At 53.4% G+C, this 15,166-nt stretch overlaps 1 protein-coding gene across 1 annotated transcript in view; it reads right to left on the reverse strand.

Moving 5' to 3' along the window:
• LOC125449282 (calpain-1 catalytic subunit-like) overlaps positions 1–15,166 on the reverse strand; it is a 129,098-nt gene that overhangs the window by 42,310 nt on the left and 71,622 nt on the right. Inside the window, exons 2-3 of the mRNA XM_059641513.1 lie at positions 9,265–9,547; positions 4,681–4,750 (exon numbers count right to left, since the gene is read on the reverse strand). Of these exons, the coding sequence (XP_059497496.1) occupies positions 4,681–4,750; positions 9,265–9,507 (313 nt within the window). The 5' untranslated portion in view covers positions 9,508–9,547. The remainder of the gene's footprint in view (positions 1–4,680; positions 4,751–9,264; positions 9,548–15,166) is intronic.

The raw sequence follows: 15,166 nt of genomic DNA on the forward strand, positions 1-15,166 counted from the left end.
GTACTGGAGGGGGTGCAGGGGGTAACAGGGAGAAGGCGAGGGTGTCGGGGCTGGAGGAGGTGACAGAGATAGGAAGGGGGTGACGGAGATAGGGAGGGGATGTAGGGGATGGAGGGGGTGACAGAGATAGGGAGGGGGTGTAGGGGCCGGAGGGGGTGACAGAGATAGGGAGGGGATGGAGGGGGTGACAGAGATAGGGAGGGGGTGTAGGGGGCTGGAGGGGTGACAGAGATAGGGAGGGGGTGTAGGGGCCGGAGGGGGTGACAGAGATAGGGAGGGGGTGTAGGGGCCGGAGGGGGTGACAGAGATAGGGAGGGGGTGTAGGGGCCGGAGGGGGTGACAGAGATAGGGAGGGGGTGTAGGGGCCGGAGGGGGTGACAGAGATAGGGAGGGGGTGTAGGGGCCGGAGGGGGTGACAGAGATAGGGAGGGGATGTAGGGGCTGGAGGTGGTGACAGAGATAGGGAGGGTGTGTAGGGGGCTGGAGGGGTGACAGAGACAGGGAGGGGTGTAGGGGATGGAGGTGGTGACAGAGATAGGGAGGGGGTGTAGGTGATGGAGGTGGTGACAGAGATAGGGAGGGGTGTAGGGGATGGAGGGGGTGATGGAGATAGGGAGGGGATGTAGGGGCTGGAGGTGGTGACAGAGATAGGGAGGGGGCGCAGGGGCTGGAGATGGTGAAGGAGATAGGGAGAGGGTGTAGGGGATGGAGAGGGTTACAGAGATAGGGAGGGGGTGTAGGGGCTGGAGGAGGTTACAGAGATAGGGAGGGGTGTAGGGACTGGAGGTGGTGACAGAGATAGGGAGGGGGTGTAGGGGCCGGAGCGAGTGACGGAGATAGGGAGGGGATGTAGGGGCTGGAGGGGTGACAGAGATAGGGAGGGGTTGTAGGGGGCTGGAGGGGTGACAGAGATAGGGAGGGGTGTAAGGGATGGAGGGGGTGACAGAGATAGGGAGGGGTGTAAGGGATGGAGGAGGTGACAGAGATAGGGAGGGGATGTAGGGGCTGGAGGTGGTGACAGAGATAGGGAGGGTGTGTAGGGGGCTGGAGGGGTGACTGAGACAGGGAGGGGTGTAGGGGATGGAGGTGGTGACAGAGATAGGGAGGGGGTGTAGGTGATGGAGGTGGTGACAGAGATAGGGAGGGGTGTAGGGGATGGAGGGGGTGATGGAGATAGGGAGGGGATGTAGGGGCTGGAGGTGGTGACAGAGATAGGGAGGGGGCGCAGGGGCTGGAGATGGTGAAGGAGATAGGGAGAGGGTGTAGGGGATGGAGAGGGTTACAGAGATAGGGAGGGGGTGTAGGGGCTGGAGGAGGTTACAGAGATAGGGAGGGGTGTAGGGACTGGAGGTGGTGACAGAGATAGGGAGGGGGTGTAGGGGCCGGAGCGAGTGACGGAGATAGGGAGGGGATGTAGGGGCTGGAGGGGTGACAGAGATAGGGAGGGGTTGTAGGGGGCTGGAGGGGTGACAGAGGTAGGGAGGGGTGTAAGGGATGGAGGGGGTGACAGAGATAGGGAGGGGTGTAAGGGATGGAGGAGGTGACAGAGATAGGGACGGTGCTGAATGCTTTTCCCTCTGGGTGAATGGACAGGGTTTTGTAAAACAAAACATTGCTTTCCCACCTTCTACCTTCTAAAGCCTGCTGCACACAGCACCCCCATCCCCCACATACTCCCTGCCTCAGCGCTGGGATGGCTGGATGTCAAATTCTCCGATCTGTTGGAGGACAGTGAGGGAACGTTTGGGAAGGTCCTGCCTGGAGAATGGACGATGCAGTGAGATTAGCCCAGAGCGCGGCCTCTCTGTCTTTCAGAGGTCCCCATTCAGCAGGAAACATTCAAAAATGCACTGAACCTCAAAGCGAAAGTGCAGAAGCAAACAGGAAGCTCAGCACAACAAGAGAAATGAATGAAGCAGACGATGCTCACTTCCAGGATGTGGGTCTTGTTAGCAGGGCCGCGTTTGTCAGTGAGAAGAGACACAGGGACATTCAGCACAGGAACAGACCCTTCGGTCCAACCTGTTGCTGCTGACCCACATAACCTAAATTAATCCAGTCCCATTTGCCAGCATTTGGTCCACATCCCTCTAAACCCTTCCTATCCATGTCCCCATCCAGATGCCTTTTAAATGCTGTAACTGTACCAGCCCCCACCACTTCCTCTGGCAGCTCATTCCATACACGCACCACCCTCTGTGTGAAAAAGTTACCCCTCAGGTCCCTTTTAAATCTTTCCCCTCTCACCTTAAATTTATGTCCCTCTAGTTTTGGACTCCCCCCCCACCCCTTGGGGAAAAGACCTTGTCTATTCACCCTATCCGTGCCCCTCATGATTTTATAAACCTCAAGAAGGTCATCCCTCAGCCTCTGATGCCCCAGGGGAAAATAGCCCCAGACCATTCAACCCCTCCCTGTAGCTCAAACCCATCCTTGTGAATGTTTACTGAACCTTTCGAGTTGAATGTCTTTCCTATCGCAGAGAGACCAGAATTGTAACTGTAAAAGTAACCCTAACCAATAATACGTGACCGTCCTAGCTCCTACGCTCGATGCACTGACAAACGAAGGCAAGCATACCAAGCACCGTGTATCAGGTTTTGAGGGAGAGGCACCAGGGAGGATGTGAGAGAGTACCTCACCCTGCAGTGACAGGCTATGACTGACAGCATGCTGGCCATCAACCTTGTCCATTTTCAGCAAATCCCACATTGGGCTAAAGGAACCCAGAGAGCTACGGGGATCGTTCTGATTCGATTTATATGTCCCTGGGTACAGTGAAAAGTTTTGTTCGGCGTGCGGCACAGGCAGATCACACAACGCCGAGTGCAGTAGGGCAGAGCGAGGAATACAAAAACAGAAGTTGCTGGAAAAGCTCAGCAAGTCCGGCAGCATCTGTGCAGGAGAAAACAAGAGTTAACGCTTCGGGTCCGGTGACCCTTCCTCAGAACGGATGGTGGCTGGGGAAACGTCGGTTTATATGCAGAAAATAGGGAGGTGGGTGGTGTAGGGAGAAAACGATGGGATAGAGCCCAAAGAGAGAGAAAGGCTGTGGGACAGACATCAGCGTTGCTAATGATCAGGCTGGGACGGTAAGCAGAGGACTACAATGTCACTGTTGCACAGAAGGTGCAGAGAGAACGGGAGCAACATTTCAATTTAAAATCCGAGAGGTGGATTCAGAAGTCTAATAGCAGCGGGGAAGAAGCTGCCTTTAAATCTGTTCGTGTGTGGGTTTTAAGCGTTCCCACCGGAAGAGGATGGGAGGGTCTTTCACTGGGTTGGTTGCCATTCCATGGAAGCTGAAAGTGTAGATGGAGTCCGCGGATGGGAGATAACAAGGTGTGGAGCTGGATAAACACAGCAGGCCAAGCAGCATCAGAGGAGCAGGAAAGCTGACGTTTCGGGCCAAGGCCCTTCATCAGAAATGGGGGAGGGGGAGAAGGTCCTGCCCCTCCTCCGTCTGGACAAACCTCATCCGTCTCCCACTGCAACTCTCTTGTAACTTGTCTGTCTCCTCTCCACCTATCTTCTCCTCTATCCATCTTCGATCCGCCTCCCTTTCTCTCCCTATTTATTTCAGAATCCTCTCCCCCCTCCTACATTTCTGAAGAAGGGTCGAGGCCCCAAAACGTCAGCTTTCCTGCTCCTCTGATGCTGCTTGGCCTGCTGTGTTCATCCAGCTCCACACTGTGTTATCTCAGATTCTCCAGCATCTGCAGTTCCCATTATCTCCACAGATGGGAGGCTGGTTTGTGCGATGGACTGGGTTCTATTTACGACACTCTGTAGTTTCTCACCGTCCTGGACAGAGCAGTTTTTGTGATGCATCCAGACAGAATGCTTTCTATGGTGTGTCTATAAAAGCTGGTAAGAGTCCCTTATGGACATTCCAAATTTCCTCAGCAGGACTTTTCAGATTTCTCTGCAGAGTCTGGCCTCGATGGGCTGAATGGCCTCTGTCTATCTATCAGGTGTGCAAAATGATCAGAAGTATAGATAGAGTGGACAGCCAGAGACTTTTTCCTAGGGTGGAGGTAGCTAGTATGTGGGGGAATAGTTTTAAAGTGAAAGGACATAGATATAGGGGAGACGTCAGAGGTAGGTTCTTTACTCAGAGAGTGGTCGGGGCGTGGAATGCACTGCCGGAGAGGGTAGTGGGGTCGGCCACATTAGGGGCATTTAAGCGGCTATTAGATAGGCATGTGGGTGATAGTATAAGGTAGAGGTGGGGGTCTGATAGACCTTAGGATTAAGGTGAAAGGTCAGCATAACATTGTGGGCCGAAGGTCCAGTGCTGTGAGAACTTCTTTCTTCTATCTGTCTGCCTCTGATGCCCTTTACCAATGCCTCCTGCGAGGGTGAACTTGGCACCGAAACGTTCAGCTCACTCAGCTGTTTCTGAGGGCCGTGAACAGACCACCACCTCGTTGCGGGTCTGGAGTCACATGCAGGCCAGACAAGGTAAGGGTGGCAGATTTTCCCCTCCCAAAAGGGCATGAGCGACCCAGGTGCAGGGCTTTTTAATGACAACTGATGGTCGCCAACTGGCTTTCTCTTTTTATAAATTCCAGGTCCTTATTGAGTTCTACTGTCACCATGGGGTTCAAGCCCATGTACCCCAAGACATTTCTTTTGTTAATGCTACGCGCACCAGCTGGGCTGGATCTGAGGGCTTACCCAAACCTCCCTGACAAATGTCAGTGCGTGTCGCTCCGTCCAGGATGAACTGTGGGTTGGAGCATATTTCCTGCGGAGACATAAACGCAGCTATTAGTTAGTTATTCACAACTTGAGCATCATCAGATCACTACTGTGCAAAGCAGGCCTTTCGGCCCATCGAATATCAGATCGACACGAACCCTGCATTTCCCACAGCCAATCTGCACACTATGGGGACAATTTAGCACGGCCAATCCACCCTAACCCGCACATTCCTGGGCACTATGGGACAATTTAGCACGGCCAACCCACCCTAACCCGCACATCCCTGGGCACTATGGGACAATTTAGCACGGCCAACCCACCCTAACCTGCACATCCCTGGGCACTATGGGACAATTTAGCACGGCCAATCCACCCTAACCCGCACATCCCTGGGCACTATGGGACAATTTAGCACGGCCAATCCACCCTAACCTGCACATCCCTGGGCACTATGGGACAATTTAGCACGGCCAATCCACCCTAACCTGCACATCCCTGGACACTATGGGACAATTTAGCACGGCCAATCCACCCTAACCCGCACATCCCTGGACACTATGGGACAATTTAGCACGGCCAACCCACCCTAACCTGCACATCCCTGGGCACTATGGGACAATTTAGCACGGCCAACCCACCCTAACCTGCACATCCCTGGGCACTATGGGACAATTTAGCACGGCCAATCCACCCTAACCCTCACATCCCTGGGCACTATGGGACAATTTAGCACGGCCAATCCACCCTAACCCGCACATCCCTGGACACTATGGGATAATTTAGCACGGCCAATCCACCCTAACCCGCACATCCCTGGACACTATGGGACAATTTAGCACGGCCAACCCACCCTAACCTGCACATCCCTGGGCACTATGGGACTATTTAGCACGGCCAATCCACCCTAACCCGTACATCCCTGGGCACTATGGGACAATTTAGCACGGCCAATCCACCATAACCTGCACATCCCTGGGCAATATGGGACAATTTAGCACGGCCAATCCCACCCTAACCCGCACATCCCTGGGCACTATGGGACAATTTAGCACGGCCAATCCCACCCTAACCCGCACATCCCTGGACACTATGGGACAATTTAGCACGGCCAATCCACCCTAACCTGCACATCCCTGGGCACTATGGGGACAATTTAGCACGGCCAATCCACCCTAAACTGCACATCCCTGAGCACTATGGGACAATTTAGCACGGCCAATCCACCCTAACCTGCACATCCCTGGACACTATGGGACAATTTAGCACGGCCAGTCCACCCTAACCTGCACATCACTGGACACTATGGGATAATTTAGCACGGCCAATCCACCCTAACCTGCACATCCCTGGACACTATGGGACAATTTAGCACGGCCAATCCACCCTAACCCGCACATCCCTGGACACTATGGGACAATTTAGCACGGCCAACCCACCCTAACCTGCACATCCCTGGGCACTATGGGACAATTTAGCACGGCCAATCCCACCCTAACCCGCACATCCCTGGGCACTATGGGACAATTTAGCACGGCCAATCCACCCTAACCCGCACATCCCTGGACACTATGGGATAATTTAGCACGGCCAATCCACCCTAACCCGCACATCCCTGGACACTATGGGACAATTTAGCACGGCCAACCCACCCTAACCTGCACATCCCTGGGCACTATGGGACTATTTAGCACGGCCAATCCACCCTAACCCGTACATCCCTGGGCACTATGGGACAATTTAGCACGGCCAATCCACCATAACCTGCACATCCCTGGGCAATATGGGACAATTTAGCACGGCCAATCCCACCCTAACCCGCACATCCCTGGGCACTATGGGACAATTTAGCACGGCCAATCCCACCCTAACCCGCACATCCCTGGACACTATGGGACAATTTAGCACGGCCAATCCACCCTAACCTGCACATCCCTGGGCACTATGGGGACAATTTAGCACGGCCAATCCACCCTAAACTGCACATCCCTGAGCACTATGGGACAATTTAGCACGGCCAATCCACCCTAACCTGCACATCCCTGGGCACTATGGGACTATTTAGCACGGCCAATCCACCCTAACCCGCACATCCCTGGGCACTATGGGACTATTTAGCACGGTCAATCCACCCTAACCCGCACATCCCTGGGCACTATGGGACAATTTAGCACGGCCAATCCACCCTAACCTGCACATCCCTGGGCACTATGGGACAATTTAGCACGGCCAATCCCACCCTAACCCGCACATCCCTGGACACTATGGGACAATTTAGCACGGCCAATCCACCCTAACCCGCACATCCCTGGGCACTATGGGACAATTTAGCACGGCCAATCCACCCTAACCTGCACATCCCTGGGCACTATGGGACAATTTAGCACGGCTAATCCACCCTAACCCGCACATCCCTGGGCACTATGGGACAATTTAGCACGGCCAATCCCACCCTAACCCGCACATCCCTGGGCACTATGGGACAATTTAGCACGGCCAATCCCACCCTAACCCGCACATCCCTGGGCACTATGGGACAATTTAGCACGGCCAATCCACCCTAACCCGCACATCCCTGGGCACTATGGGACAATTTAGCACGGCCAATCCACCCTAACCCGCACATCCCTGGACACTACGGGACAATTTAGCACGGCCAATCCACCCTAACCCGCACATCCCTGGGCACTATGGGACAATTTAGCACGGCCAATCCACCCTTATCCGCACATCACTGGGCACTATGGGACAATTTAGCACGGCCAATCCACCCTAACCCGCACATCCCTGGACACTATGGGACAATTTAGCACGGCCAATCCACCCTAACCTGCACATCCCTGGGCACTATGGGACAATTTAGCACGGCCAATCCACCCTAACCTGCACATCCCTGGGCACTACGGGATAATTTAGCACGGCCAATCCACCCTAACCCGCACATCCCTGGGCACTATGGGACAATTTAGCACGGCCAACCCACCCTAACCCACACATCCCTGGGCACTATGGGGCAATTTAGCACGGCCAATCCACCCTAACCCGCACATCCCTGGGCACTATGGGACAATTTAGCACGGCCAACCCACCCTAACCTGCACATATTTGGACTGTGGGAGGAAACCCATGCAGACCCTGGGAGATTGTGCAAACTCCACACAGACAGTCGCCCGAGGGTGGGATCGAACCCAGGTCCCTGGCGCTGTGAGGCTGCAGCGCTAACCGCTGGCCACCGAGCCGCCCAGCAGAATGGTGCACAACTGTGCTCACATCAAACCTTCAGCAGTATATACCCGAGGTATCATCATCCTTGAGGGGACACCCATTGGCAGGGGGAATTAATCGCAACCTGGCAGTCAGTTCAGGCTCAGAAAGCAACAGCACAGGGACATCAGGCCGAGAGCACGGTGGTTTACTGGAGGGGCAGGCAGCTGGAAGGTCAGGAGGGGTTCCCCGGTCTGTGTGTGACCTCCCCAGGATAAAGGAGACCGCACCGAGCAGTGCAGACAGCAACCGGACTTGAAAGAAGCACAAGTGGAACGCTGCTTCAGCCTTGGGAAGGTGTGTGTGAAGCTCAGTCAGCGAGGATGTGAAAAGGTGAGTGTCACACCTACTGCGAGTGTGAGGAAGTGGGCCAGGACATGTGGGAGGGAACGGTCCGTATGGAATGTTCCCAATAAAGCTTGGTACCATCGGGAGAAACTACACCTCAGCCTCTCGGACTCAACATTAACCTCCACAATCTCTGAGTGTGACCTCAGGCCCACATTCTCTCTGTTCTGTTGCTTGTTAGCTGCCCACCCCCTGGGTCGTTTTCACACTCATTATCCCACTCACACTCGCCACCCTGCTCACACTCGCCAACCTGCTCACATCGCCGCCCTGCTCACACTTGCCACCATGCTCACATTCGCTGCCCCGCTCACACTCATCAACCTGATCACGCTCACCACCATGGTCACACTTCCCACCTTGCTCACACTCACTGCCCTGTTCACACCCACTGCCATGGTCACACTTACCACTGCGCTTGCACCCACCGGGCCTGGTGACACCCACCACCCCCTGCTCTCACACAAACTGCGCCTGGTCACACCCACCACGCCCTGCTCTCACACCCACTGGGCCCGGTCACACCCACCGCGCCCTGCTCTCACACCCACCACGCCCCGCGCTCACACCCACTGCACCCTGCTCTCACACCCACCGGGCCCGCTCACACCCACCAGGCCCGGTCATACCCACTGCGCCCTGCTCTCACACCCACCGGGCCGGCTCACACCTACCGGGCCCAGTCACCCCCACCACGTCTTGCTCTCACACCCACCGGGCCTGGTCACACCCACCGTGCCCTGCTCTCACATCCACCGTGCCCCGCGCTCACATCCACCGCGCCCCGCGCTCACACCCACTGCGTCCCGCGCTCACACCCACTGCGCCCCGCGCTCACACCCACCACATCCTGTGCTCACACCCACCAGGCCCGGTCACACCCACCACGCCCCGTGCTCACACCCACCACATCCTGCGCTCATACCCACCGGGCCCGGTCACACCCACCGTTGGCCTTTTCCAGCAGATGCCATGGGTTTTGGAGGTGTGTGGGCCCAGCTCCTTGTAGCCGATGCTGGTGGGACCCGCAGGGAAATGGTGATCCTCGAACAGATACCCTCGGGAGAGGCAGTCATCGCGCAGCGTCTCAAAATCCTGCCCGAGGTATTTGAAGGCCTGGTCATGTTTACCTGCCCCAAGCTGTTTTTGCCTTTGTTTGTACAGTCTCCCAGCAAAGCCTGAGTACATCATCACATCGGGTCAGCGCGCAGGCTCCAACCCCAATAAACACCTACACAACGAAACACAGACACTGACATTTACAAACCTACAGTCAGGGAGAGATCTACAGCTCGGGGGAAAAGGCCCCTCAGCCCATCGAGTCTGTGCCAGTCAAAATCAACCACCCAATTCTTGCAGGGCAGCACGGTGGCTCAGCGGTTAGCGCAGCTACCTCACAGCGCCAGGGACCCGGGTTCGATTCACACGCTCAGAAATAGCAGGTAACTGCGGGCCCGCTGGCCCAACATTTGTTGTTGGGTTAGTATTGGAAATGATTGTTTAGGAAATAATTGCAGAACATTTGGAAAATCATCATCTGATCAAGTAGAGTCACAAAAAAGGAAACTAGTTCTTCGAGATTTTTAAGGAACTCTCAACCAGAGTGGATAAAGGGGAACCAGTGGATGTGTTATATTTGGGTTTCCAGGAGGTGAAGGAACAACAGCCTACAGTGTTGGAGGTGGGATATTGGCCTGGATAGGGAATTGGCTGATGGGCAGGGAATAGTGAGTGGGGATAACGGGATCTTTCTCACATTAGTGACCCATGGGTTCCACAGAGATCAGCGCTGGGACTGCAACTGTTTCCCATAGATATTACCATTGTTTCCCATAGATATTACTGTTGTTTCCTACAGATATTACCATTGTTTCCGATAGATAATACCATTGTTTCCTAAAGATATTACTGTTGTTTCCTATAGATATTACTGTTGTTTCCTTCAGATATGACCATAGATTCCTATAGATAATACTGTTGAATATACTGTTGCCAAATTTGCAGCTAACAGAAAAGTAGGTGGGAAGGCAGGTTGTGAGAGGGATAGAAACTCTTTCCAGAAAGATATTGATTGGTTAAAATGTTGGCAAGTGGAGTATAATGTGGGAAAATGTGACGTTGTTCATTCTGAAAGGCAGAACTAAAGAACAGGATGTCACTTAATTGGAGAGAAACTGCAGAATGCTGTAACACGAGGGGACACTGGGGGATCGTGTCCATGAACCACAGAAAGCTAGCACACAGGAACAGCAGGTAATCGGGAAGGGTCATGGAATGTTGGCCCTTATTTCAAGCGGTTTAGAGTATAACAGCAGGGAAACCTTACTGCAGCTGTACAAGGTGCTGGTGAGACCACACCTGGAGGACTGTCAGCGACTTTAGTCCTTCATTTAAGGACAAATATCATTTCACTGCAGCCCGTTCAGAGAAGGATCACTCAGATAGTCCCCTGTCTGGAGGGAGTGTCTTATGAGCAAAGGTTAAACGGGTTGGGACTCGATTCAGAGCAGTTTAGAAGAAAGAGAGGGGGATGCCATCGAAACATATCGGATTCTTAAGGGGCTTGACAGAGTGAATGTGGAGAGGATGTTTCCCCTCATGGGAGGGTCTGGGACCAGAAGGCATCATCTCAGAATAAACAGGCACAAACTGAAGAGTGAGATGAGGTGGACTTTCTTCTCTCGGGGGGTCGAGAGTCTCTGGAACTCCTTACCACAGAGAACTGTTGGGGACCAGTCCATTGTCTATATTTAAGGCTGAGATCGATTCTTGATCAGTCAAGGGATTCAGTATTACAGGGAGAAGGGCAGGCAAGTGGATGTGAGGAATGCTGGTTCAGCCATGACCCTACAGAATGGCAGAGCAGACTCGAGGGGCTGAATGGCCTGCTCCTGTTCCGATTTCTCATCGACCTCTGTACCTCTCTGTGGCTACAGAAAATTTACCTTTAACTTCACGGGCCACTCCTTGCCCTTTTGCTATATTCTTGGTTCCATACCCAACCTGCTATTAAAATAATCTTTCCTGCACCCACCCTGTCTAGTCCTGTCACATACGTATCGGTTTCTAGGAGATTCCACTCATCCATCTGTACTCCAGCAACTATAATACTAACTGAGAGCCACTCGCTGTGTAACCGTACAGAATACAGTGTTTATTCAGCAGGGTAAGGCTCACTCGCTGTGTAACCGTACAGAATACAGTGTTTATTCAGCAGGGTAAGGCTCACTCGCTGTGTAACCGTACAGGGTACAGTGTTTATTCAGCAGGGTAAGGCTCACGCGCTGTGTAACCGTACAGGGTACAGTGTTTATTCAGCAGGGTAAGGCTCACTCGCTGTGAACCGTACAGGGTACAGTGTTTATTCAGCAGGGTAAGGCTCACTCGCTGTGTAACTGTACAGGGTACAGTGTTTATTCAGCAGGGTAAGGCTCACTCGCTGTGTAACCGTACAGAGTACAGTGTTTATTCAGCAGGGTAAGGCTCACTCGCTGTGTAACCGTACAGGGTACGGTGTTTATTCAGCAGGGTAAGGCTCACTCGCTGTGTAACCGTACAGGGTACAGTGTTTATTCAGCAGGGTAAGGCTCACTCGCTGTGAACCGTACAGGGTACAGTGTTTATTCAGCAGGGTAAGGCTCACTCGCTGTGTAACCGTACAGGGTACAGTGTTTATTCAGCAGGGTAAGGCTCACGCGCGGTGTAACCGTACAGGGTACAGTGTTTATTCAGCAGGGTAAGGCTCACTCGCTGTGTAACCGTACAGGGTACAGTGTTTATTCAGCAGGGTAAGGCTCACTCGCTGTGTAACCGTACAGAATACAGTGTTTATTCAGCAGGGTAAGGCACACGCGCTGTGTAACCGTACAGGGTACAGTGTGTATTCAGCAGGGTAAGGGTCACTTGCTGTGTAACTGTACAGGGTACAGTGTTTATTCAGCAGGGTAAGGCTCACGCGCTGTGTAACCGTACAGGGTACAGTGTTTATTCAGCAGGGTAAGGCTCACTCGCTGTGTAACCATACAGGGTACGGTGTTTATTCAGCAAGGTAAGGCTCACTCGCTGTGTAACCATACAGGGTACAGTGTGTATTCAGCAGGGTAAGGGTCACTCGCTGTGTAACTGTACAGGGTACAGTGTTTATTCAGCAGGGCAAGGCTCACGCGCTGTGTAACCGTACAGGGTACAGTGTTTATTCAGCAGGGTAAGGCTCACTCGCTGTGTAACCATACAGGGTACGGTGTTTATTCAGCAGGGTAAGGCTCACTCGCTGTGTAACCGTACAGGGTACGGTGTTTATTCAGCAGGGTAAGGCTCACTCGCTGTGTAACCGTACAGGGTACAGTGTTTATTCAGCAGGGTAAGGCTCACTCGCTGTGTAACCATACAGGGTACGGTGTTTATTCAGCAGGGTAAGGCTCACTCGCTGTGTAACCGTACAGGGTACGGTGTTTATTCAGCAGGGTAAGGCTCACTCGCTGTGTAACCGTACAGGGTACAGTGTTTATTCAGCAGGGTAAGGCTCACTCGCTGTGTAACCATACAGGGTACGGTGTTTATTCAGCAGGGTAAGGCTCACTCGCTGTGTAACCGTACAGGGTACAGTGTTTATTCAGCAGGGTAAGGCTCACTCGCTGTGTATCCGTACAGGGTACAGTGTTTATTCAGCAGGGTAGGGCTCACGCGCTGTGTAACCATACAGGGTACAGTGTGTATTCAGCAGGGTAAGGCTCACTCGCTGTGTAACCGTACAGGGTACAGTGTTTATTCAGCAGGGTAAGGCTCACGCGCTGTGTAACCGTACAGGGTACAGTGTTTATTCAGCAGGGTAAGGCTCACTCGCTGTGTAACCGTACAGGGTACAGTGTTTATTCAGCAGGGTAAGGCCCACGCGCTGTGTAACCGTACAGGGTACAGTGTTTATTCAGCAGCGTAAGGCTCACTCGCTGTGTAACCGTACAGGGTACGGTGTTTATTCAGCAGGGTAAGGCTCACTTGCTGTGTAACCGTACTGGGTACAATGTTTATTCAGCAGGGTAAGGCTCACTCGCTGTGTAACCGTACAGGGTACGGTGTGTATTCAGCAGGGTAAGGCTCACTCGCTGTGTAACCGTACAGGGTACAGTGTTTATTCAACAGGGTAAGGCTCACTCGCTGTGTAACCGTACAGGGTACAGTGTTTATTCAGCAGGGTAAGGCTCACTCGCTGTGTAACCGTACAGGGTACAGTGTTTATTCAGCAGCGTAAGGCTCACTCGCGGTGTAACCATACAGGGTACAGTATTTATTCAGCAGGGTAAGGCTCACTCGCTGCGGTGCTTTACTGTTAGAACAGCAAACCCACTTTGCAGCATTGCACAACGCCTCCAGCTGAATGCTCCTTGTGCAACCCGTTGGCCTGTGTAACAGCTCGGCCTGGTGCAACCCCGCGTGGTTTGAGGAACGACATAGTGTGGTGTGCGATAGTTCCACGTGGTTTGACACCAACCCCCAGGACCGCCCCGTGAGCGCGCAGGGAAATACTGTCGGGCCTGTGGTGGTTACAGGGTCAGAATGTACACCAATATCGTGATTGGGGGACAGTAGCGTGGGATGATTGGACGTTGAGAGAGGCACGACACTGCTGAAGATGAGGGTTTGTCTGTGTCTCGGGGGTCGACGAATGTTGGTCTGTAGAGGTCTGACGAAGCTCGAAACGACTGCCTGCTCTCTGTCCACAGATGCTGCTGGTGATTTCCAATAGTTTTTTTTTTGTTTTCAGCACAGATTCCAGCCCGTGCAGTAATTTGCTCCTATAACTACACTGGAGGTGGTTCACTGGATCACTACTGAGCACGAGCAAGGGAATAGGTTCGAGACACTTGCTCCCACTCGAGTTTAGTGACTAAGGGGTGACCTGCATAAAGAGAAGAGCTTCCCGAATGAAATCCAAAAGAACGGTGGATGCTGTTGACAGAAGTTGCTGGAAAAGCTCAGCAGGACCTGTGGAGGGAAGCCAGAGTTAACGTTTCGGGTGGTTAGGAAAGTCACCCGCCCAGAAACATTACGCCTGATTTCTCTCCACAGATGCTGCCAGGCCTGCTGAGCTTTTCAGGAAATTTCTGTTTCTGTTTAAGGTTCTGGGCGATCTGGGCAAGGTGCGTGCGAGAGTGTGCATGTGCGAGAGTGGGAGTGCGCGTGTGTGTGTGTGTGTGTGTGTAAGGAATAAAGTGAGCCATTGCCCTTTCAGAACCTTTTCCCTCAGAAGGTGGAGGTGAAGGGTCACCGAATATTTTCCAGGGAGCAATGGTTCGATAGTTTTCAGGGGATCAAACCGCAACGAGGGAATCTGACAACCAGGGCATCTACAGTCTTACTGCATGGTGCAGCAGATGTGACAGGCTCTCAGGCCGACTGTGGGTCACTCACAGTGTTAGAGAGCACAGCCAGGAGGTTAAGGTGCAGCAGAGGTTTAGACCAGGCAACCCGCCCACTCTTGGATACACAGGGATAATAATTCCCAGATGGACGGACATACTGCCACTGACACACCACAATGCACCTTCCAGCCCTGCAGCAGCTCTCGAAACCAGACCAGGGATGTGCGGGTTAGGGTGGATTGGCTGTGTTAAATTGTCCCATCATGCCCAGGGATGTGCGGGTTAGGGTGGATTGGCCGTGCTAAATTGTCCCCTAGTGCCCAGGGATGTGCAGGTTAGGGTGGATTGGCCGTGCTATATTGTCCCATAGTGCCCAGGGATGTGCGGGTTAGGGTGGATTGGCCGTGCTAAATTGTCCCGTAGTGCCCAGGGATGTGTAGGTTAGGTTAGGTTGGGTTGGCCGGCCGTGCGAAATTGCCCCATAGTGCCCA

Source organism: Stegostoma tigrinum, chromosome 42 (assembly GCF_030684315.1).
Source record: "Stegostoma tigrinum isolate sSteTig4 chromosome 42, sSteTig4.hap1, whole genome shotgun sequence".
In the NCBI taxonomy this organism is placed as follows: Eukaryota; Metazoa; Chordata; class Chondrichthyes; order Orectolobiformes; family Stegostomatidae; genus Stegostoma; species Stegostoma tigrinum.